The sequence below is a fragment of the Daldinia childiae genome (genome assembly GCF_008694065.1).
Source record: "Daldinia childiae strain JS-1345 chromosome Unknown Scaffold1, whole genome shotgun sequence".
NCBI classification, from domain to species: Eukaryota; Fungi; Ascomycota; class Sordariomycetes; order Xylariales; family Hypoxylaceae; genus Daldinia; species Daldinia childiae.
Window position 1 is genome coordinate 1,509,983 of NW_022984642.1, and position 23,503 is coordinate 1,533,485.

General features: G+C 45.5%; 7 protein-coding genes across 7 annotated transcripts; 2 read left to right on the forward strand and 5 right to left on the reverse strand.

Annotated features, from left to right (window-relative positions):
* Positions 1 to 152: 152 nt before the first annotated feature.
* On the reverse strand, positions 153 to 1,202 carry GL218_00393 (Aquaporin-1; the record flags this gene model as incomplete). Its single annotated transcript, XM_033576810.1, has 2 exons — positions 153 to 486; positions 580 to 1,202. The coding sequence occupies 2 exons, from the start codon at positions 1,200 to 1,202 to the stop codon at positions 153 to 155; spliced, it is 957 nt and encodes a 318-aa protein (XP_033441606.1).
* A 5,689-nt stretch (positions 1,203 to 6,891) lies between these two features.
* Positions 6,892 to 9,299, forward strand: GL218_00394 (Sporulation protein kinase pit1; the record flags this gene model as incomplete). Its single annotated transcript, XM_033576811.1, has 2 exons — positions 6,892 to 7,062; positions 7,119 to 9,299. The coding sequence occupies 2 exons, from the start codon at positions 6,892 to 6,894 to the stop codon at positions 9,297 to 9,299; spliced, it is 2,352 nt and encodes a 783-aa protein (XP_033441607.1).
* A 1,585-nt stretch (positions 9,300 to 10,884) lies between these two features.
* On the forward strand, positions 10,885 to 13,237 carry GL218_00395 (Heat shock 70 kDa protein 12A; the record flags this gene model as incomplete). The annotated part of the gene is made up of 5 exons (XM_033576812.1): positions 10,885 to 11,075; positions 11,265 to 11,864; positions 11,922 to 12,173; positions 12,236 to 12,767; positions 12,905 to 13,237. 5 exons carry the CDS (start codon positions 10,885 to 10,887, stop codon positions 13,235 to 13,237), a joined length of 1,908 nt encoding a protein of 635 aa, XP_033441608.1.
* A 2,405-nt stretch (positions 13,238 to 15,642) lies between these two features.
* GL218_00396 (uncharacterized protein) lies at positions 15,643 to 16,323 on the reverse strand (the record flags this gene model as incomplete). The annotated part of the gene is made up of 1 exon (XM_033576813.1): positions 15,643 to 16,323. The coding sequence occupies one exon, from the start codon at positions 16,321 to 16,323 to the stop codon at positions 15,643 to 15,645; it is 681 nt and encodes a 226-aa protein (XP_033441609.1).
* Positions 16,324 to 18,906: 2,583 nt separating this feature from the next.
* GL218_00397 (uncharacterized protein) lies at positions 18,907 to 20,350 on the reverse strand (the record flags this gene model as incomplete). The annotated part of the gene is made up of 3 exons (XM_033576814.1): positions 18,907 to 19,364; positions 19,419 to 19,628; positions 19,690 to 20,350. 3 exons carry the CDS (start codon positions 20,348 to 20,350, stop codon positions 18,907 to 18,909), a joined length of 1,329 nt encoding a protein of 442 aa, XP_033441610.1.
* A 424-nt stretch (positions 20,351 to 20,774) lies between these two features.
* GL218_00398 (uncharacterized protein) lies at positions 20,775 to 21,488 on the reverse strand (the record flags this gene model as incomplete). Its single annotated transcript, XM_033576815.1, has 1 exon — positions 20,775 to 21,488. One exon carries the CDS (start codon positions 21,486 to 21,488, stop codon positions 20,775 to 20,777), a length of 714 nt encoding a protein of 237 aa, XP_033441601.1.
* Positions 21,489 to 22,707: 1,219 nt separating this feature from the next.
* GL218_00399 (Multistep phosphorelay regulator 1) lies at positions 22,708 to 23,352 on the reverse strand (the record flags this gene model as incomplete). Its single annotated transcript, XM_033576816.1, has 3 exons — positions 22,708 to 22,960; positions 23,078 to 23,256; positions 23,335 to 23,352. The coding sequence occupies 3 exons, from the start codon at positions 23,350 to 23,352 to the stop codon at positions 22,708 to 22,710; spliced, it is 450 nt and encodes a 149-aa protein (XP_033441602.1).
* Positions 23,353 to 23,503: the final 151 nt, after the last annotated feature.

Below are 23,503 nucleotides of genomic sequence, written 5' to 3' on the forward strand. Positions count from 1 at the left end.
GTCGTTTTATTCATTATATCATTATATATTTCCTAGTAGTTCGCATTAATTCGAATTAAATTCATATTAAAAGTGTACCAACTCTAAACTAAAGAACCACGATATCGCTATGCGTGCCACGCATAAATATACAACAATTATAACACATATACTCAACCGCGACCAGCTTCTAAACTTGGCTGACCTCTATAAGGCGTACTAACTCGAGCTACTCCTACTGTCCCATCATCCCACGAACACACATGGTTTTCAACGTGTTGTAAGTCGGACTTAGGTTCAGTATGTGCTTCGTTGGTATCATCCTGTTGCGGGTTCACGGTCTCATACTCGAGGGCTTTGATGAAGATATAGAAGCTAGATGCAAGCAGCGAGCCTAAAATGGGGCCAATCCAATAGATCCAGTGGTAGTCGTGGAAGGACCTTATGACGACGGCGGGGCCGAAGGAACGTGCTGGATTTACGCTTCCACCTGTATAGTACACTCCCCTATAGAATGGTATATTAGTGCTGCTTCTATTAAGGGATTTGAAGTGTTCTGAGATGGGCCGGGAGAAAGGTTAAGGAACAGACGAAACATACATAAGCTCGGCAATGAACAACGACAACCCAATCCCGACAGGCGCGATAAATGTCCCGCGATGCTTCTCGGCAGCTAGCATAAAAATGGTGAACACAAGCTGGGCTGTGAGAAACATCTCAATGAACAAGCCCTGAACCGCCGTCGTTCCACCACCTAGACTGGTGCCTACGCTGAGTGGACCGGGCGTGAGACCAGAGATGACAGCCGCAGCCGCAATACCACCTAGAAATTGACTAAATATAACCAAAGGTCCTCGGATATAATCCACGGCACCGACAAGCATCATACCCATCGTGACGGCGGGGTTGAATAGACCGCCACTGATGCGGAAGAAGACCCAGGCATTGACGGCAAGGCTCATACCGAAGCATAGAGATATGTACAGCAACTTAGCTGGATCTGCGGCTGGCGTTCCCGGCAGGTTCGTGTTTACGGCGTTAGTACCACCGAACGCGAACAAGAGGAACATGAAGGTCCCTGCAAACTCGCTCATCGTCGCAATGAGGTGGTTCTTGATACTGAGCGGCAATCGGTCGAGTGGACGTAGGCGATTAGATAGCTCTGACTCGCTATGTCTTTTCCAAGGCCGTCGGATACGCGTGTTGAACTCAGTATGCTCCATGGTACTCGGGATACGGTACGAGTACCTAAGAATGCAACTGAGAATAGTAAAATTAAGGGTTGCAATTAATATCGACGTCCTGAAGGGATTCGAACATGTATGTATGTATGGAATCAAACTGTAAGATGATGCTTAAGGGCAATGAGAATCTTATATAAACCACTTTTTGTTAAGAACCGCTTAATATTGTCTCCTACGTAGCCTACCTCGAGAACTTACTGCGATGTGATAGTTTCCTTACCTATTAACACTACTGAACCTACGTCAAGAAGCTCCGTTAATGGCAAAGGCCATGGACTCGACCGAGGATCCATCGGCATGCCGCACCTACTTTCTAGCTATATACTCAAGTAGCTAGGTAGGTAGGCATAGCATCTCTTCTTCACCAATTCTTGAATCAGCAATACAGCTAGCTTGGAAATTGAAGAGAGTATGCGGGGTGCGCATCGTAGTGTCCGTCCTATTTGGCTATGTTCAGACTCTTGGGAACCCGTAATCTTGTGCGCCAGTAAGGACCCGTGAATTTCTCGTCATCGATCTATCTCTAGGTGAAATAGAACTTCATCTATTCGAACTGACTGACTGGGGTGGTGTTGAAAATTGCAGTCGAAATATCCAAGAAATCGTCACCTATGGGGTTAGTGTGAAGCGTGATTCAGAGTAGCCACACGGTTGGGTTGGTCCATGAATCGTATAAGGTGCCCATGACATCAATAGCATCGACGAAATCCTGACCTGAACACTACAGAATTCGGATGACAACATGTTTCGCGTCTCCCGACTAGAGCCGTAAGAGTCTCTTCGAATGTAATGTCCCTGTACACTCGTCTTTTACATACTGCCTACCTAGGTATCAAGATGAGGATGTTTTATAAGACACCATATCCATAATGTTTATGCTACTGGGTAGAGTAGCCTGAATTATATTGGCAACGGGAACGGCCCGTGTTCCACAAACAGTCAGCCTGATCTCGGATAGACATTCAATGTAGAGCCACCACCATCGCCTTGCTTCGCATCTCGTAGCCACACGGAAGGTTCCACTATAAGCGATTAAGTCGATGAGCAAAAAGAAAATTCCGCAGGTAGTCCGGACCCTCTACATAGCAGTATGCCTGAACTTGGCGGAGAATAACCCGACATGCAGAAATAAAAGCATGGAGGAAATAGATCGGCCGTCAAGGATGGTAAAACACTGGCTCCACGATCCGCGCTGGAAGCCCCTGGACTTATACCGCATTCGTGCTTCTAGAAGAAGGCGTCGAAGACCCGCCAACCTGCGAGCCTATCCTTGGGATCCGGGGCTATTATGCGCTTCGAAGGCGCGTTTTAAATTGAAATCGCTGACGCTTGAAAGACGCACCTTGCAGCAATAAGAGCAATAAGCATAGATGATATTAAACATGCATCTGTCATCGACATCCCGTTCTCCACCTTATTACCACCGATGCGCTCTGGCCGTTCTTAAGTTCGTGCGACGCCGTAGGGACCATGCGGGCAGTGATCCGTGGACCATGGACCATGGACCATGGACCATGGACCGTGAACCGTAGACTACGTGGATAAGCAGGTGATCGCCAACGATTTAATCCCTACGACTTAAGTTTGGAGCTTGAGCTTGAGCTTGAGGTAACCAAGTATCTACCCGTAATCACGATCTTTTTATGAGCCACCATTTACCAAGACTCAATAAATAGCCGTGTTTACCGTCTTTCTAGGTCTTTTGAAATCTTTTGAAAAGATGGTCTGTCGCGGAAAGAAAGTCGGCATGTCAACAATCAACAATACACACACACATATACAAAGATGATGTTTACTGGCATTGTTGTTGTTGTTGTTGCATGATTTTGAATGGTTGAAACTACCTAATATTTTGTACTCACGTATACAAACGCGTGAGAATCAAGTTTACGCGTTCCATGCTTAGTTTCTATCTATGCAATGGCAAGAGCGGCAATTTTCAGTAACGGTACCCAAATACAGTCATCCGCATGCAATTATGTGCATAATATATGGAACCAGCACCTAATGCCCAATGTACATAATCCGTACATGGATGTAACTTAAGTACTTAAAGTAAATATGTATATCAGGTACATACCTATCACGCGTTCAATTCAACATTGAATGAACTCAGGGGTTCCTCGTGGTCTGAAAAGAGTTTAGACTGTTTAATATATATAATGTGGTACCGAGTATCCATTCATGCAAATTTAGGGTGCAATCATTGCTCAAACCACATGTTAGAAAAAATACCTACCGTATAATAAGGAATCCTGTATAAATCGAGCTGGTTAAAGATGGAGAAACTGTCTTCAAGTGATCGATGAAAGTTTCCGATTCTTAGATATATGTGCTACATATATACCTACCTAGGTATATATATAGATAGTTATATATACCTATTTTCAGTTCTGTCAAAATATAGGTGACAGTTTAAATTGCTACGTATGTACAGAATAATACCTCTCACATGTAGCTAACATATCAATGTAAGCTTTCTCCACATGGACATGGCCTTTTCTAACGGATGGTGCCTTTTTAACCCGCGGTATGTCCCTTGCTCCGGACTTTGCCTAGAAAGGCTTAAGTTGATTGGGTCGTTTTCGTTCAATGTGCGTCCACGTTGCCCGATGGTGAGGAACACTCCATTGGCAGGTCTAAACGGGCAGTAGTCCCTGCGTATCATGCATTGCTCTTGACCAAAATTGGGATTTTACATTCTCGGCCTCCCTTTTTAGTGTACATATGTCCATATCTTACCTTTAAAAGATACATATACTGCGTAATGTACTTACTGGTGGTTCAATTCAATTCAATTCTAAAGACGGTGTGACCAATCTATTCTCGAGGTAATCGAGACACTTAATCTTGTCAGCCTCTCTCTTTTTCCTCATCGATCGCCCCCGCTTGGAACCAGCTTCTTCCCCGACCCAGCAGTGGGATGGGATGCTTATGTACTTACAATCGCGCAACTCTCGGCCCCCCTTTTTCTATGAACCGCGGTCACGCAGGTACGGATCTTGATTACCTAAAGCACCCTGGGAGTTCGTCAGTTGAGTTGGGTTGAATATATATGTATATCATCATATGAGTACATGATGATACATCGTCTGCCACTTTTAGACACCATTTTATATGTACATTTGAGGCTTGAACAGAAGGAATATTGTCTTATTCTGAAAAAGCCACAGATCGGTAAGGCGCAGCATATTCAAGCTGGAGCGAGTTATTTTTATTTTTTTTTACGTGCCTAAGCACCTAATATAGGTAGGACAATGAACAGGTATGACGAAACAGCCATTACTCTGCTCGTAGAAGGAAGACCTGCCGCCGTTCATATGCATCTGGCGTATTGATGGGAGATCGTAGATTGGGTACTTATCAGTACTTCTTGGTTTCACACCGAGCTTCGCCTCTAGGGTTAGGTACTTTAGATGATGCCTGTTAATCGGTCAATAGTATCATTCGTTACGCGATAAACCCATGCTGTTTATTGCTTCGTAGTTGAATATAGTACATACATAGTATACATACATAGGTAGGTATGCTTACCTCATAGTAGGTACATCTATGCTGAGTTGGCATTGATAGGTTGTAGTTACAGCAGGATATGATCCCAACCCACGCGTCTTATATTTATGTATTTGGATTCCCTATTAGGCAGCCCTTGTTTCTTCTGTGTAATGTCTATAAATCAGACGTCTTGATAAGGTAGGTCACCTCGACTGAATGTCATACTTATCTCAGCGCTGTATGCGTGCTTATTATATCCGGCTTCTCATCGTCTCTGGTGCTAAAGATGACAAGTATGGAGAATACTTGGGTAAAGTAAAAGAGAAATTATTCACATGGGTCTATCGATGATACGCGCAGGCGGCAGGACTAATGACCCATTGATCTAACTATCTAAGCAGGGCTAGGTTTCGAATGATGATACATTACAGATTTCGTCTTATTGCACATTTCAATAGCCTTCACAGTGCGTCATGTCTTCGTTGCGTGTATACTGAATAAATCCGATCTTGGTGGGATTTCGGCCCTGATAATTCCCTTAGGGTACGTCAACTACATGGGACCTAACGCCAACAAAATTTCAACGGAGGCAGGAAACATTACCGGTTAGTACATAGAGATGGCTGGTATTAGGTATGAATACAGTAAAAATAAATTATATATACACTATGTACAACGGTGTATCCGAGTAGTGCTTTTATGCAGTTAGGTTAGGTACCTAATAGTGATTTTCGGAATGCGCATCGGTACCTAAAGAGTTACTTTTAGAAAGCATTAGCTGCCGGTAGGTAAAGAGGTATATGACAGGTACCTTCGTAGGAATCACAAAAAGGCATGGCGATATTGGGTATCAAAAAGGGAAAATAAGACCATTGCTAATTAAACTAAAAAAAGGGGAATCCACCCGAATTGTAACTCACTAAAATTTTTCTCTCTTTTCATTTTCATACCCCTGGTCTTAAGCGTAAATTGCTAAGATTGGCTCGATTTTCTGGGCGACCCGACGTCTGCCCATAGGTGAGTAGCGAAATTGGTGTCATTATCATTATGCTTCCCGGGGAACTTTATTCATGCTAAGCTGCTTAAGCTGCCCCAAGATTCCCCTCCCCCCCCCTTCCCAGTTTCTAGCTTAGCGCATGAGAAGGTCCTGTCAGGTCCTGTCAAACACCTCTGAAATCACTTCAATCAATCAATCCATCCATCAATTCGTCCACTCATTCGAGATCCCTTCCCATCCGGCCATTCCAATTCGACCCCGTATCTCTTCTCCTCTCTCACTCTTTCTCCCTCACTCTCTTTTTTCAGTCTATGGTTTAGCTTTCGCTCATACTCACATACAGAAAGGTGCATGTATGCGCGATAAGAAAGCCGGTCCATTAGTTTTCACTATTAGTTTTTTCCTGCCTTCATTGAACTGTTGATTCCTCTCACTATTAGTTTTTTTTCCTTCCTCTCTTCTGGTTCGTTATTGCCTGGCGACGAGTTTCTAAGTCAATTTCACAAATACATTTTCGACACAATCAATTCGGCCAAAGAGATTAATCAAAGGCAGCATATTCGAAGAAAAGTTGCAAACTTGAAATAATAATAAATTGCAACGGTCAGAAATCTTACATCCTCTCCTTTTTTTAAACCAATATACGAAATCGTCAATCCGTCACTCCCTTGGATCCAACACGACGACATCTGATACGCTAGTAGGGAGTGTGCAGTATTTCCAGAAGCCCTCCCCCTACTACATCAGCTTTGACCACGCCGACCCGCCCCCCGGCATACTGGTTCTCATATCACCCCCTTGTCTCTTTTAATCATCTAAGTTACCCTATTAATCCATTCTCTTCCTGCTCATTTCCTGTCTTGTCCCCTCTGCATATTATCTATCCTATTTATTCTATCGTGGTGGATTTCGACGATTCTTTTGGACAACAGCGTCTAGTGTCCGCATATCAAGTAACCATCCTGACAATACCCGAACCGGCTCACCTTCTATATCAACGGTTCCCGCCAAGCTGAATGCACCCGTACACCAGTATAGCTCTTCAAGAGAGCTGTTAAGAGGGTATAGTGACTGTTCGAGAGAAGGTAGTCATATCTCTCTTATTCAGTAGGATTAAACAAAGGACTATTAGCAGCTGGCCATCGAGATCGAACAAGAGCACAGGAAATGGTCAACATGACGGTCACATATGATTCCCTCCGGGGGTCTTCGATACCTCAAGCTAACAAGCTGCCCCTTGAGGATCGATTCGAAGTTCTAAAGGAGATCGGTGATGGAAGTTTTGGTAGTGTGGTTCTAGCAAGGGTTAGGACTGCTGGTGCGAGCGTAGCTCGCCGTGGCACTGTGGTATGTCGGTGAATAGGTATAATGAGCAAGACAGTAGGCTAACTATGACTTTGTAGGTTGCTATTAAGACTATGAAGAAGACCTTCGAGTCCTTCACGCCATGTCTTGAGCTTCGAGAGGTTGTTTTTCTAAGAACATTACCGCCGCACAGCCATTTGGTTCCTGCTCTTGATATTTTCCTCGATCCATTCACCAAGAAACTCCATATATGTATGGAGTATATGGAAGGAAACCTGTATCAGCTTATGAAGGCCCGCGATCACAAGTGTCTTGACAATGGAAGTGTTAAGAGTATCTTGTTTCAGATTATGCAGGGCCTCGAACATATCCACGCCCACCACTTTTTCCATCGCGACATCAAACCCGAGAACATTCTTGTTACGACATCTGGACACCAAGACTCCGTTAACTCTTTTAGGCGGTATTCAGCATTGATGACACCGCCTTCTACGCCTCCAGCATACACCGTGAAGATTGCTGATTTCGGTTTGGCAAGGGAGACGCATTCCAAGTTGCCTTATACAACATATGTATCGACGCGATGGTATCGTGCTCCGGAGGTACTACTGCGAGCCGGTGAATATTCCGCACCGGTAGATATTTGGGCTGTTGGTGCCATGGCGGTCGAAATTGCGACATTAAAGCCTCTTTTCCCAGGAGGTAACGAAGTTGATCAGGTTTGGAGGGTTTGCGAGATCATGGGTAGTCCCGGAAACTGGTATAACAAAGCGGGCGCTCGAGTAGGTGGAGGAGACTGGAGAGAAGGAACACGATTAGCTGGAAAGCTTGGATTTTCCTTCCCGAAGATGGCACCGCACTCGATGGACACGATACTTCAGGCACCTCAATGGCCTGCATCTCTCAGCCAGTTTGTAACTTGGTGTTTGATGTGGGACCCGAAGAGCCGGCCAACGTCGACTCAGGCATTGGCTCATGAATATTTTACGGATGCAGTTGACCCACTACGACCGAAGTCGTCAGCATCGAGGATACTAGGTCGCAAGCAATCCGACATAAGCCGTGGGAAAGACACCACTTCTGGGACACCAACTTCATCCAAACCCTCATGGTTTAGGAAATCGTTGATCGGCCGCAACGATACCACGGAAAGTCCACCTGCGCCTATTAGTGTGAAGGATATAGTCGCGGCTCCGCGTCCATCGCCGATTCATTCACCCGAAATCGCGGAAGCACCCTCTGCCAAACCGAGGCCAGCCGCTGGTAAGCGTACTACATGGACTAATGGGCCATCGAATGTTGCTCCCATGCCGATTTTGCCTACGATTCGACCTATTTCACCCTTGTCGGATGCTGTGACTGCTCAGGCGTCCAACCGCACTCCTTCGTATAATGATTTATATGCCAGTGGAAATGACAAATCTAAAAAGATCGGTCGCCAGCTCTCGGTAGCCTCGAGCGCAAGCCATTATACCGAGATGCACCGGCAACAAGCCGAACGAGCTCTGAATGGCAATAGCGGGCTAGCTTCGCCCCCGAGTGGGCACAAAGAGAGCTTTTTTTCCCATCTACGCAAACGAGCCAGGAGATTTTCTGGTAGGCATCAAACTCCTGTCTCGCCTTCATATGAGGACCTCGAGGCACAAGCAGGCTGTGGGCCTTGGTCTAGCAACCGATCCTCAATGGTCATCGACCAAAACGGATCTACGGCGAAGGTGGACAATTATGAATCATTGGATCGCACTTTACACGACTCTCATAATCCTGCGCTGGGTACTCCTGCACCACCTATTCATATGACTGCGTCAAATGGTAATTTGAAGCGACATCATTCATTACCTCATCAGCAACCTAGATCTGTTGATAATCTTATCGGAGTTGCTCGTACACCCGGGCCAATCTCTAGCCGAACGAGAAGGGCGCAAGCAACTCATGGTGTGCAGAGCGATGCCTTAGACGAGGAAGATGAACTGCTAGACGAAGCACTTCACTCTACCCATAAGGCCATGAAGCGACTCGAGAAGGAAGGAAAGACCAATCTTCGACAATCAGCCAGTAATGTTGGGCTCTCGAACCCGTATCCGACGCCGTCCCCATCAGCTAGTGGAAATGTCGTGCTTTTCGGGGACGGCCATGAATCCCTGGCACCTAAGCCGTTAGACTTACGCAAGAATTCGGGACGAGATGGTCAGAACAAGTGGCCTACTCCTCCGTACGAAGAAGGCGAATGGGCATCTTCGGCGGCTGCAAGTATTTGGGCTGCTGGTAACAGATTCTAAACATTTCGATTGGCATTGGTTATTTCACATGTTCCTCATGGCACGGTGTTGGGAGTTCATTTAGGGGTTTCTATGGAGTCTTAAAGCATTATATTTTGCCGCACTCATTTTCCAGCATACTTTCCAATATTGGCTCGATTTTCCGTTCGTCGATCTGGAGTCCGATTCGACATTTGGCCCGTCCAGTCTACGATGTAACAATCTCGAATCTCAAATACCCCAGCGGCTGGTTTATGGTTAAAGGCCAGCTGATTTTGTGTTTTCGCCCGTACTTATCTTCGAGAATACCCACTATAGATTTGATTTGCAAGGTTCAAAAGGGCATGGACCCGGCAAAGACATGATTCCCTTTGTTAGATGTGGGTGGCCTCAGGCACATTTACTTCGTTGCATCTGACGGCGAAAAAAAAAGATAATTAGGGACAGGTGTGGTGATTATTAGGGCACAGCTCAGACGGGCCTGGCAACCACACCAATTGTACAAAGTAGAAAAAAAAATCTGCATATGTTATCTTGGTGTTTTGGGCGGTAGTTTGACCTGGAAGAATTTAACTTGAGTCTAGACATGTCTGGAGGTTTGCAAACCCTGATAGTTTGTCATATACGGTATGGTAACCGAAGGACGGGTATATAATGCAGTACTATTTATATCGTACACTGGGCATAGCGTTAGCTCTCAATCAACTCTGAGAAGAGTCCTCCCTCTCCATGAACTATTAAGACTATTTCATATTAGATTTTATCATTATCATGGAGGTGCTAGCAGTGGTATATTTGTAACATTGAAATTAGTATTATAAAAGCGTGACAAAGTGGTATAGGTGCATATATCAAGTTAGATATTACTACCTTAGTGTGTACATATTGAAGTTGATTGGCGTAAGAGCTGACAAAGGCCCCCTCTATGTAGCCCTAAAGCTCAAAATCTCAAAATCAGCCCCAGAGTGTATGATACATTGGTACCTGCCTTGTTTGACTCGGAATGCATCTAGGTCGCAACTTCGGTTCAGGCAGCAGAATAAAGCAGATTGACTGCGTGCCTGCGTAAGTATTTATGGAAGGTTTCTCCTCTTCTTTACTTTTAAGAGTCTTTAACTAACGAAACTTGATATCTATAAAATTCTTGAAGACGAAAAAAAGAGAAAACCAGAAAAAGGAAAAAAGAATTGAGAGTTAAGAATTGAGAATTTTGGAATTAAATGGTTAGTATATTAGGAGAGGTCAGCCCCCGCAAGTTGCATACATACTAGAAGGTTGGAAGCTAAAGCGGCTGTGCGACGGCTGTGACTCCACGCCTTCAACTCTGATCTGTTACTCTCTTACATTTATATTCTATTCTAATCCTCCTTTTATTTACTCTCTCGTCATTATATTTACCTTTGTTTATTTATTTTTCTAATCCTAGATCTACTATTCTATTGGATTACTTCTACAGTCCATCATCTTCTCGCGCTCTGTCGCAGCTCTCCCCCCCAACAAAGCTCATACGCCAAGACAACAAGACCACAAATATCAGGGGCCCATATTGGACCTTTGGTATATATGAATGAGTCTCAACGCTGACAGAATCGAAAAGAGCGGCATCATGAATCTCAATTTACCAATTCGATCATCCCCAAGTCCCAGGAATCAGGCTAGTAGAAACTATTTCACTAATTATACTCCTCCGGCGTCAACAGAAGCTGTCAATGGTCCAGTACGTGAGCCCGCTCGGGAGCTTCTAACTATAAATGACCGCCTCATTGTCGGTGTTGACTTCGGTACTACGTTTTCTGGGTGAGTTCGACTTCTTACCATCATAATTCGTGTAGAGGATAGAGCTTGGAAGTCGAGTATAGCATGAGCATACTCTTTTTAGGGTTATATTCCCTTTCTCGGATATGATACCAAAATGGAATATAGTATGATGATTTATGTAGTTACTATACCGTCATGTACGGCTACAGCAAACTGATTAGAATACAGGGTAGCCGCAGTATATACATCGACGCCAGATGATGTTGAGATCATCAAAACGTGGCCGGGGGGGAACGGCATCACGTCTGACAAAGTTCCTACTGAGATTTCATACGATTTCCCTCCCGATGCAGCAGCGGGTACGGATCCCAATGTGAAATGGGGGTTTCAATTCAAGCCCGAGGAGTCGCGGTTACGATGTATTAAGCTCTTCCTCGACCGATCCCAGAAACTACCATTTTATGTCAGCCCGCAAGAGACTGCCACGCTACTAAAGAAGTATAATAAGACAGTTGTTGATGCTGTTAGTGACTATCTCACCGAAATCTATAAACACACTATGGACACCCTTACTCGGCGGTACGGAGAATCGTTCATGGCATCAACTAACGTAGACTTCGTACTCACTTGTCCGGCCGTGTGGTCCGATGCAGCGAAAAACACAACCTTACAGGCTGCTGAAAGAGCTGGAATGGGCGTTAAGTCCGAGATCCAGATGGTCAGCGAGCCCGAAGCCGCTGCTGTCTATACTCTAAAAGCTATCCAACCGAATCACCTCAGCGTGGGAGATAACTTCATCGTATGCGATGCAGGTGGTGGGACAGTGGAGTTAGTGCTTTTTGACCCCTGGATACTTACCTAGCCCATATCTAACTGATTATACAGCTTGATCGCATATAAAATCATATCATTAAAGCCGCTCAGGGTTGAAGAGTCAGCTGTTGGAACCGGTGGCCTTTGTGGAAGTGCATTCCTGAACTATAGATTCGAAGAACACGTCCGAGGCCGGCTCGGTCGTAGTCGGTTCGAGGAGATGAAACTGAAGAAAGCCAAAACTTGGCAGATGGGCCTTCGATACTTCGAGGAGTTCGTCAAGAGAAACTTCAATGAAGATGAATATCAAGAGGTCAATGTTCCGTAAGTTCTACTTACAATTGCTATTTATCCATTCCTAAGGAATAACGACTTACAGCCCATAGATTCCCGGGTTTGCCCGACGATGAAGAAGCGCGAGTAGACTCGGGTTTCCTCGTTTTGACAGCAGAAGAGATTAAGGACATTTTCGAGCCTGTAGTCAAGGAAGTCTGTGACCTCGTCCAAGGCCAGGTAGATGTTATCCGCGGTAAGGGAGGCATCGTTTCGGGAATCATATTGGTTGGTGGTTTCGGCCAGAGCGACTACCTCTACCGACGATTGAAGTCGCATTTTACAAGCACAGCACCACCTCCTTACACAGAGCGACCAACGCATGCCACTACCAGCCTAGCATACGAAGGGAACGGCAATATTGAAGTGATGCAGCCGGTGTACGCTTGGACGGCAGTGGTCCGTGGAGCCGTACTACGTGGACTCGAAGGAAATATGGTTATCAGCAGGAAGGCTCGTATGCACTATGGAACATCGTACGCAACCGTCTACGATGAAGAGAAACACAACGTAAGCGAAAGATACTGGAGTCCTCTATGGGAAAGGTGGATGGTTAGCGACCGAATGCAATGGCATATCGCAAAAGTAAGTCGTTAAACTTGTCGGCGAAGTGTCGGTTATTTCCCGTCTCCTTCCCCCTTTTCCTCCCTCCCCTTCCTCAGCGTTTCAATTACTTTATTACATAGCACTCGTTATTCTAACATCATACCTCTATGTCGTAGGGTGAAGCAATATCGCCCCTCTCGCCGATCGCTTTTCATTACACGCGTAACTTCCGACCAGGACAGTCGTTGGTGGTGACAGACGACTTAATCGCATGCGACGCAGACGAGCCACCAGCGGCGTACTCACGAGACCTAGTGAATGTCTGCACCCTGACAACAGATTTAAGTGCGGTGCCGCGGAGCTTATTCACACGGCTTACGACGACACGGGGCGTTGAATTCGACAACTTAGACTTTACGCTTGAGATGATTGTCGACAGTGCCGGTCTCGGGTTCGAACTCAAAGTGGATGGTGTACGATACGGGCGCGTTGAGGCAGATTTTCACTAAGCTTCGCACAGATTAAAAATGCCTTAACTTCTAACTGGGTTTCAACTACATTAGAAAGCAAAGGGCGGGACGGATGATATTAGATATATCTGAACTGACACGACGACTTATTGGAAGGCTCGTTTGGGTTTAAAGGGGCGCTTCGGGTTGAGCCGAGGTTACACTGCTTCGATGGTATATGAGCTGATTGTATGTGTTGTATGTGCCATCGGTATATAAGAGACTCGATTTGTTAGTATAGAATATTCATTTAACTATACCAAGAAGAAGAAGAAGAAACAACTATCAGGCTTCCTATACCGCGTTACATTTTATTATCTTGTCTACTGGCGCGGGGGTTTTCCCGGTGGTATATACAAAAAGTACTAACCGGAAAGTATGTATAGAATCCTATATAAAAGCCTAATTGATTCCTACCCTTCTCGCCCGTCTTATTACGTCGTTATGCCCGGCTTGTAGAAGAGGGGCAGCACGTCCATTTTTCCCCATACCGAGTTGTCCTAGACGCAGGCATTAGCGAATCACGACCCGTACCTACATACTTAGGACATCGACGTCTAACAAGCCGGGCGTAAAAAGAGGGTTCGGTACCCACCCTGTCAGATTCAGATTGAGGCGGACGGTTGCCTTGTCCTGCACGGCCAGCCAGTCAGCGGTACTGTACGGCCACTGCCCTGGTCTTTTTTTTCTCGTTGCAGATGGATCTTGTTATTGTTATTGCTTTATTAGTCACACCGATGAGGGGCCGTCCCGACGACGAAATTCGAAATTGTAGAGATGGGGGTAAGGTTGGTATAGGAGCGCGAAGTTCCGCGGGTTATGTTGAGGTCGTAGGTAGTATATATATATAGTGCTTACTATTCCCGGATCAAAAATTCGTTATCTTGCTTGCTCCATTAGTCTATCCTCATTCCGCAGAGGAGAAGGCATGGGGTTGATGGTCTAGTTTTGGCTGGCTCGGAGTGCGACGGGTAGAATGAGAAAGACACCTTTATATTTAAACGTATGAGGATTAAGTCTTCTTTAGGGTATACGAAGGACATACATAATAATACCCCTCTCATTAGAGGCGGACGATGTTCCGGCGTGCGACGTTGTTACTTGAATGTATCATGGTTCTATAACTACTGCTACTACTACTAAGGCGGGAATGGTTATAGATACCTAGGTAGCTACCTACATAGGTAGCCATCATGATACGAAGTAGGGGTCGAGACCCTTTTTTAATTGTTATAGCATTACATACACTGTCCAAAAACTGTATGTTTTAAATTCAAAAGGTAGACGAATGGCTGTTGGTTGGCTGGGAAAATTCTACTAGACGGTCAAATGATCGGTAGCGAGGCGAAGCTCCTGCTACGCCACCACGAGCGTACACAAAATTCACTCCTAGGAGGCAAAGTTGCGGTGAGAGGAGAAAAAAAGAAGAGAAATTTCATTATAATCATTGGAAAATCCAACGCAAATTCTGAGTGGTATCTTTGTTTCCCTTCGTTTGCGCCCTTGTTGTTAACCCTACCTATTTTAGACAACATTCTCATAGGCATCATCCCATCGTCGTAACCATCGTCAGTCATTATTCATCCCTTAGTATATTCATTCGATTCCTAATCCATTTCAAATATACCCGAAACACATGTGGCTCGCTTGAGAACCTTTCCCATTCATCATAAGGTATAAAAAAAAGTCGTAACGTCGTCAGTCGAAAAGTAGCTGTCTTTCCCGGAGAAGAGAGTGCCACCATACTCGGATTTCCCCATATCCGCCCAAGCATGCAGTGTATGCTATGCGGTATGCAGTCCGCCCAGCGGCTCTCTGCGCCAGCTAACGGTGTACATGCTATGTGTCCCGATCCAACCCCAGATAGGTGCATGTCCCAGACACGAGGCGAGGCTCCGGGGCTGGCCAAGACTCGGCACCTTCCGGCCACCCCCTTGCATTAGGTGCCTTGTGTCGCATCGGGGGCGATGCAAACGTGACTAGACAAGGCAACCTGGGGGCCATAGGGCTGAAAAGAATGCACGATTCTGCCTTGCCGATCTCCCGTGCATCATGCAGTGAAAGGAGGCTATCGATCCTACGTTCGACGTTCCAACGTAGAACATATTATTAAGATATAATACCCCTTTTCCCTTCTAAGGGGTAGGACTCTGTCGTTGGAGTAGGAAAGATAAAAGAAAAAGATCATGACAAGAAATAACAATAAAATAGAATTAGATATAAAGTCCGACCAGACCTAAGCCGGCATCGGGACCGAGAACCGAGGTTTTGACAAAGCCGGTATGTGAGTGCTGTGTGTATGTGTTGGATATTGGCTGGCTGCCTATCAGACATGGCGGCAGTAGTTCGCGGACCATTTGCGGACATTCCCGCCGCGCTTATAGCCCCATGTCTCCCTCCTCGATTTATCGGCGATGGTTGTGTTTGTCTCGAGGTTCCTTTCCTTTTTGTCCCTGTGCTTTCTTCCGTTGTCTGTCATCTTTAACAATTTCTACATCATCCCGTTGCGAACGTTGATTCCGTGCCTCTACCTCTGGTGGCACAAAGTTACGGTTGCGGACATGCTTCATCTCTTCACGACTGCATGGTAGGTCATTCCACCTTATGTACCCAAAATATGTATCATCAGAGATAAACTGATGGCGATGCAGATGTTCAACCATGTGGAAATCAGGACGTATGTCATGAACTGTTTTTCCTTCTGTGAAGTGTTCACGGATGTGCCACATCCTATTATCGAAGTTTTGGCGGCGGTCACCTCCAACTTCGGGCCTCTTGGAGTCAAAATACTCTGTGTCGCAGAACCAACAAATAGCTTTAGAAGGGAGTTTGTCCCCGAGGTGGCCAGCGATTATGTGCTCGATCCAAGCATCAGTTTCGCTGAAGCTAAAAGTTTGGTTACAGCCAAATCCGACGAACTCGCACGGCAAAGCCATCGCCCTAGGGTCTAGGGTAGGATATGGGTTGTATAAACCATCATTAGGGTCGCTGAATTGAGTCGGAATGGTACTATTACTATACATTGACGCAGTGTCTGAGGTGCCTTCTGCGTAAGAAGGCCCATAGCTGGATGTCCGCATAGACATATTGATCGGTGAGGAATAGAGGGGCTGAGGTAGTATGGTGTGATTGGTGGCTGTCAGCGATGCAAAAAGCGAGCCAAGGAATACAACTAATAAAACAGCTAGGCCAGATACGAGAGCCAGTTCTTGATTGTCGGTGTTATTTCAAGACGACCTTATAATTATGGCGAAAAAGCGACGAGCGATGAGCGATGAACGATGGAGTTTTATTTGGAACTTTGCCGGCGATTTCGAAGAGATTTTTGCTTAAACTACAGTATCACCTGAGCTAATGCCCAATGGTGTAGAGATGCTCTCAGGTCCTTGAAATCTCTTCTCGGAGATAATAGGTGTGGTAACTCGAAATGAAGGAAGTGTTAGACAGACGCCAGCTGTCATCGACTTTCTTTTCTTTTTTTTTTCGAGCATGCAGCAATACAATTCTCATATGTATAACTCGGAACTGGACTGGACTGGCCCACTTTGCTGCAGATGCTGATTTGCAACAAGTTGTGGCGGCCCCAAGTGAGATGGTCGATTTTAAGGGGGGTAGAGAGGAGGGGAAGAAACTGAATTCGGAAATTCAGCGTAAGATGATTCTTATGATTCTTAGGCTAGGGTAAGTTTAATCTTTCTTAGTTGACATATAGGAGATTTGTTGGAAAGATGATTCTTGAGAAAATAGGATGATGGGCTCTTCTTGGGTTGTTATTGTCTTGAAATACCAATCTGATGATCCAATCCAGAACATTTAATGTTTACCAGCAGGGGTATACGACCTATTACACCCACAACGAATAATGGTCTCTCAATCACTACCCGGAATGTTGGCGCCCACCACCGACTCGTTTCTGAGTGTGCATCCAACCCTCCAGAGCTGCATACTCCCACACCCACCCTGGGCCACATAATGCAGCTACGCTACCTGGAGACGTGGATATATTTGATCGGATAGCAGTAACGCCATTGAATCAGTATGAGGTATTCTTAGACCACGACTATCCGAGAACCGATCCGAAGATCGGCAATTCTGCCCGAAGCAGCATGTCAAAATTGTTTACAGCAATGAGTCTCATATTCCTTGCTTGCTATAATTCTAGGCCCCTCATCGAATCCATGACAGGGAGTGGTGGATAACCCAATGGTATCTGAATGGTTCACAAGCAACCCCCGTGCCAATCAACCTCCCCTGAGCTACAGAAGTGGGTTATCGTGGGGGAATAAGAGTCATCTGTGCACGAAAGAGATGTTGTAGATGCAGAAGAGTCGTGCAGACGATTCGTCATATCTTTATCATGTTAATGAGGCGTCGTTCGCCGTATCAGCAGTCATACACAATTTTGACTCGCTTAGTCTTGAATGGCTGGCATGGACGTGGTAGAGGACTAATCTACTATATCCAAGCTCTACTCACGAGACCTCGAGCCTCGACTGACGGGCTATCATCGAATATCTCATCTCTCAGCTACTTGACACCCGTGCAACAGCATGTCCTTAGATGTCTGATGCGCCTGTCGAACTATAGTTTCTTGTCTTTCTTAGAGCCGGTCGATGTCACGTCAGTTAACATGCTTGGTCATGATAGTTTATCATGCTAGATATCTTGCCGTCGCCACAAAAGTTCTTTCCTATAGCTTGCTGTCATAATTGTGCTGTCAATTAGGCACGAACGGATAAGACTAGCGTATGATTCGGGCTGTCTTCAGTGCAAGCCCCGAATCGTCGGCCAATGTTATGCACTTGCCTCGAGACCTTATATATTAGCTCTGAAGAGATATCTATATCTTCTCCTGGCTTCCTCTCGTACATTGGGCCATCGGTCCACGTAAGTTGGAATGCCAAGGTATTTGATCAGGGAATTAATATGCCTGGAAAGCGGGACAGCGTTCCGTGTATCACAGATGCCGATCCGTGTGGTCAGACGGAGACAAGACTGACGAGGTAACCCGCCTAGTTAATTGTCTGCGAGACCGGTGAGCGTCTCGAGCGTTTCGAGTGGATGGACTGTTTTCATATGCTTCTTTTTTCTTAGGTCAGAATATCATGAACTTCCTATAGCAGTGAGTTTGAAACGACGTTTATGATATCTCCTAAGCATGGATTATATGTGACTGATATGCACGAAGTTGCATGCGTTGCATGAGTCAATCGTGGGAGGTATGCATACAACTAAACAGTTGCTCCAATAGGTTCGATCCATGTATTGAAGACAGCGAGGAGGGGAGAACCGGCAGAAATTTTCGGCCGCAGAGCCTCAATTTACTCCACTTCATTCATTTTCCCTAGTCTTTCTTTGACCCCTCCTAATTCCCCTGTCCCTGCGCTTGGGATGTGTTGTGTAAATTTAGAGGGACGATGATGCAGCTCCAATTGGCTCAGGCTTCAAACCCGCCTATTGCGTGCGTGTTCCATTTTTACCGTTCCGATATGTATGTCGTACGCGTTCGAGTTCCGATATAGAGTTAGATCGTATGGGAAGAAGATGGGGCACCACGTCTAAAAGATGTCATCTTATTCGAGCCACTTGAGCTATCTCGATCAAAATGTTTAAGTCACCGCCTTTTTAGTCTTTCTCGGTTTTAGGTCTTAGTGTGAGGGTAGCTCGCTTCATTCGGGATCGCAAAGAACCCTAGCTTTTGCCACAACATTCTTAAAATGCGGGTGGTCGCCGTTCTCATCCCCCGTCTTGATAATTCCGGGGAAGGTTACACAGCATATTTCGCGTCCAGCTAAATCCTCTTCATTTTCAGCCCCGATGTCCTCCATAGTAGATATCTCAAATAAGATCCTTTGGTGAGGGAAGATCTTGGGCATGTAAACTTTAAATGTAGCTTTTTGCACTACCAATAAGCGTGCTAGTTCAACCGAGCTATGCACCAGCGCGCGAAGCGCATGATCCCGAACTTCCGTAGCGCTGGCATCTGTAATTGTATCTAAAATGTGATTGACCCTTGAAATAACGGATTCGATCACTAGCGTCGTTTCTTCCTGCATCCGCGGGGTGGTCTCCTTTCGGAGTATGGTGAGTGTTGTCGCACGCCATTGGTTCACAGCTTCAATTGAACCTACTAAAGGGTCAGCTGTCATCCTAAGGCGAGCTCAAATTTAAGGGTACTTACTAATTGACCCAAGATACTTCTCTATCTGGGTTAATTGGTGAGTTTGATCTTCAGGAAGACCAACAAAATAGGCTTCGAAAACAGTCTCTACCAAGATGCTGGATACCACGTTTTGAAGGAGATGTACCTTCGCTGATGCTGCAAGTTGCTCATACATAGGAACAAGTTCTGCAAGATCGTGGATTACAGCATCATCGGCATGCGTAAAATCTATGCCCTCATTAATTAAAAGTTCATCTAAGCCGCATATATGGTTGTTGAGCCATCCTACCAATTTTTGCTCGTCTGAAATGGACGATAACCCAATTTTGCAAGCCGTTCCCAAGTTTCGTCATAGAGTCCCCGAACTCTTCATCGGTTGTCTGATGGCCTCTCGCCGTATTGGTGCTGACCCACTGTTTGAGTCCGGCGATATGGCCCTTTAAAGCTTGTATCTCGTCGTCACGCTCCTTTATTTCCCTTCGCAAAAGGTCCCATCCTTCGCGCAACTCAGCTCGCTCTGCCTCTCTTACGTCGACCTCGGCACGCAGCAACCGGACCTCAGATTCGACTCGTACGAGCTGCCGATTTAAGTCCGAATACTTCGCTTGCCAGAAACTAGCCGTCTCGCCTTCTTTTTGGGAGAGTATATCCAATTCGCGTGTGAACTCAGCTTCCATAACAGTAAGTTCCCGATTCAATTCAGCAATTTTATCATCTTTCTCCTTAAGGAGGATGCTCTCTTTTTCCTTAGAGGCCAACGACGCACTATTTTCTTTGCTTCCCGAACTCGTGGCATCATGAGTACTTTCGTTATCCGGACCGGGCGAAGATGAGGTAGAAGCTGCGCGGGTGAGCTGTGCACGAGGAGGAGGGGAGATTATACTGTTTCGTGACGAGGCTGAAGGGCGGATTGAATGGGAATTGCCCCGCCGTTTCTCTGGGGGGCTCATAGTGTCAAAATAGCAAAGTTGCGCGTAAGGCGTTGCAAGACGAATTCTACATTGACTTGACAAAATCGGTTGTAATCGGATACATTTTCTCGGTGCCTAACGCCACTTACATGTCAATCCACATCAGCACCTGCGTGGAGGTCGTCAATACGGAAAGAGCAGAGGAGACATACGCCTACATGTACCTAACCGTTAGGTACTTGAGGCTGTGTGGATTGCGTAACGGCTTAAGTTCGGGTAGACTGTCAGTACAATACCGTAGTACAAAGGTTAATAGGTTAGGTACTCTTTCCGATCCCATGGAGGTAGGTATCAAGTTTCCATCTTACACCGGGCTGAATGAAACTCGACTTTCTTATACTAACATTATATACCTAACATAGCATTTTTCATAAAATACTTGGTTTGAAGCAACCGATGATCCTCAAGTTAACTCAATTTCTGCTTCAATTTCGTACGCTTCATCACCATCTTCTTGCTTCTTCGCCCCCATCTTACATATCGCAATTTTCTCTACCGGGACATCCTTCATCCATACATAATCATCATAGCGGTCTAGTATATCCCTTGCATCGATTGTCAACTTCTCATGTCGTTTCCCACCTTTGCGATTTCTCCCTTTGACGTATATCGTGTTCATAATAGTAGCATGCAGTAGCAAGGGTCGATTTTCTTCCGCCATCAGTCCGGCTTCCTGAAAGGTTGATCGCAGATTCTCGCAAAATCGCAATAGAGTACCTTCACTATCGACCGGTGAAGCGTAAAGCACCGACGCCTTAGATGATGTTGGCTGCATTGAATGTAAGCCTTTCAGCGTTACAGATAGTAAAGGGGACAGCGGCCTAGCTGGCTCTTGTCCTGTTTCGGCTGCGTTGATGCTCGCCATTATTTTCCTAGGTACCAGTGTCTTTAAGAGCGCCACCGCCTTATCTAAACCATCATCCCTTGGAAAGCTCATAACGCCAATTGTAAGGTGAAGTGTACCTAATGGTCGAATAGCTTGCTCTGGAACAGCGAAACTGTCTGTGCTTGTCACATCTCTGCTAAAGGCTGATAGACTTGCCGAGAGTTGGTGGCGGGATTGCCCCGTAACAAGTGGTAAGCATAAGAAGTGCGTAGGTGACGGCCGCGGCGGCATAGCGAATACAACACAGCGCTATCTTGAATTTTTAAGTAAAGCTGTGCTAAAGAACAAATTATAAACCTAATACTTCTTAAGCTAAAGGGATACCTAATTTCTTATAGTTAAAGGGTTTGTGTATGGCTTGGTCTGCGATTCAACTTTGTAAGGTATCTTGAATAATAATTATAGTGGTTATACCTCTAGGTACCTAAGGTATCTAAGAAAATTAAACTTACAGCCTCTTACGTAATTTGTCGGTGCGCAAACTAAATAAATAAGTTGGCTAATATCTCGATATGCGGAAGATAATCGAGATGAGATCTAAGCCTTTAATTTTCAAGTATTGAAGATAGCTCCAAAGGTTTAGGTATAGATTAAAATAGCACGACTCTAAAAGAGCCCACGTGCAAGTCATTAGTTAGCAAACCCTGGAATTGATTGGTCTCCTTATTATCTGTAATTCAAGCGCAAATTTATAACATTTCACTTCGAATCACTACTCCTAAGCCAAGAGCTAGAACTACTTGACATTTTCCTACAATATTAGGATCGCGTAGTAAGCCGTCTCAGACCCGCAAACGGGAGATCTACATTAGCCACGTAGGAAGAGATAGGTAAAGGTAACAATAACCCTACACCATATAGCCAGCATAACAAGTATGACGTAGAGAAGTACGTCAAGATGCGCTACTATGTATTAAGCACCAAAGAAATCCAAAATTTGCACGTGGGGTGATGTTGGCACTCTTTCGCAGGATACGAGCGATAATATCCATAAAGCTGACGAGGCAAGGCTGCGCATGAAAAAAAAAATCGGTGTATTAGAGGAGCGCGACTTGCCTGTCCGATCGCGAGAAGCTGTCGCCTCCTAAGACTAACCTAGATGATCGTACTGTGTATTGTGCTCCGAGTTACGCGCATCAACCAACTGCCTGCAATAAAACCGTCATACAAAGTAAACTGCTCTCTACCTGATGATCGAAGCTGTAAAAGTACGAGAGGACAGGCGTGGGGTATATCTGAAGTCAACTGATAGGTTAGGTAGAATAATCGGCTGCTACTTCCTTTCCCTCTCTGAGAACTTGGAGCAGCCTTCATTTCTCATGATGCTCGAAGCCCTTTAGCAATGGTCGCACCCATAGGAATGTCCATGCGGTGACCATATTCGCGAAGGTTGCTAGTAGCATAGTACAACTCGAACTCAAACTGTAAAAACTCGACCCACATCCGTCGACTAGGTAGAGTTGAAGAAATTCTTGAGCGTCTGCTCTACGTCGGCGTACTCTGATTTAACTGTCTTGAGAGTTTCCGTGATTCGAGATAGGCAGAGCGTCTCATCCTTCTCTGGGCTGCCATCGAGGTTCTCTTTCTTCCCATAACGTTGAATCTTCTCGCAGCTGTCCTTAACTTTAGTTAAGCCGAGAGTCGCAGATGAGCCTTTCAAAAAATGACCAAGTCGGTATAGCTCATCAAGATTCCGCGCCTCCCTAAAAAAGAAAAAAAAAGAGCGGCCGTATTAGTTTCGGTCATCTATGAAGAGAACTGCGGGGCGGCCAGTGTTCACAAAGAGCACCGTAGGTAATGACCATGAGGGTAAAGCTTACAGAGCCGTGTCCATTTTCTCAAATGTTTCCTCGGCTTGTTCGAAGAACCCGAAAACAATGGATTTACTAAATTCACGATCGTCTTCACTGTCGTCCATCTCTAGAATCTGACTAAAAGTCACAATATCGATCGCATCCCCTAGGTCGGGCAGGTTGCCAGTGTCATGACCGTCATCGTTCTGCGCAGGCAGACGAAGATCCGTCAGTCATTTGCCTAAGTTTTATACTTTGATTTAGAGTCATGTTTCCATTCATACCTGGTCGTTAGCAGCCATGTTGCCGGGTTGTGCGATGTAAAGGGCTGGTCCTGAAAAGACGGCGCCAGTCAGAGAAGTCGACTTTGGTCGTAGCGAAAAAGGGACCCTATGCGATAAACCCAAAGTCACGAATAGAAAAAGGTAGCGGCGAAATGGACAAAATATGTCC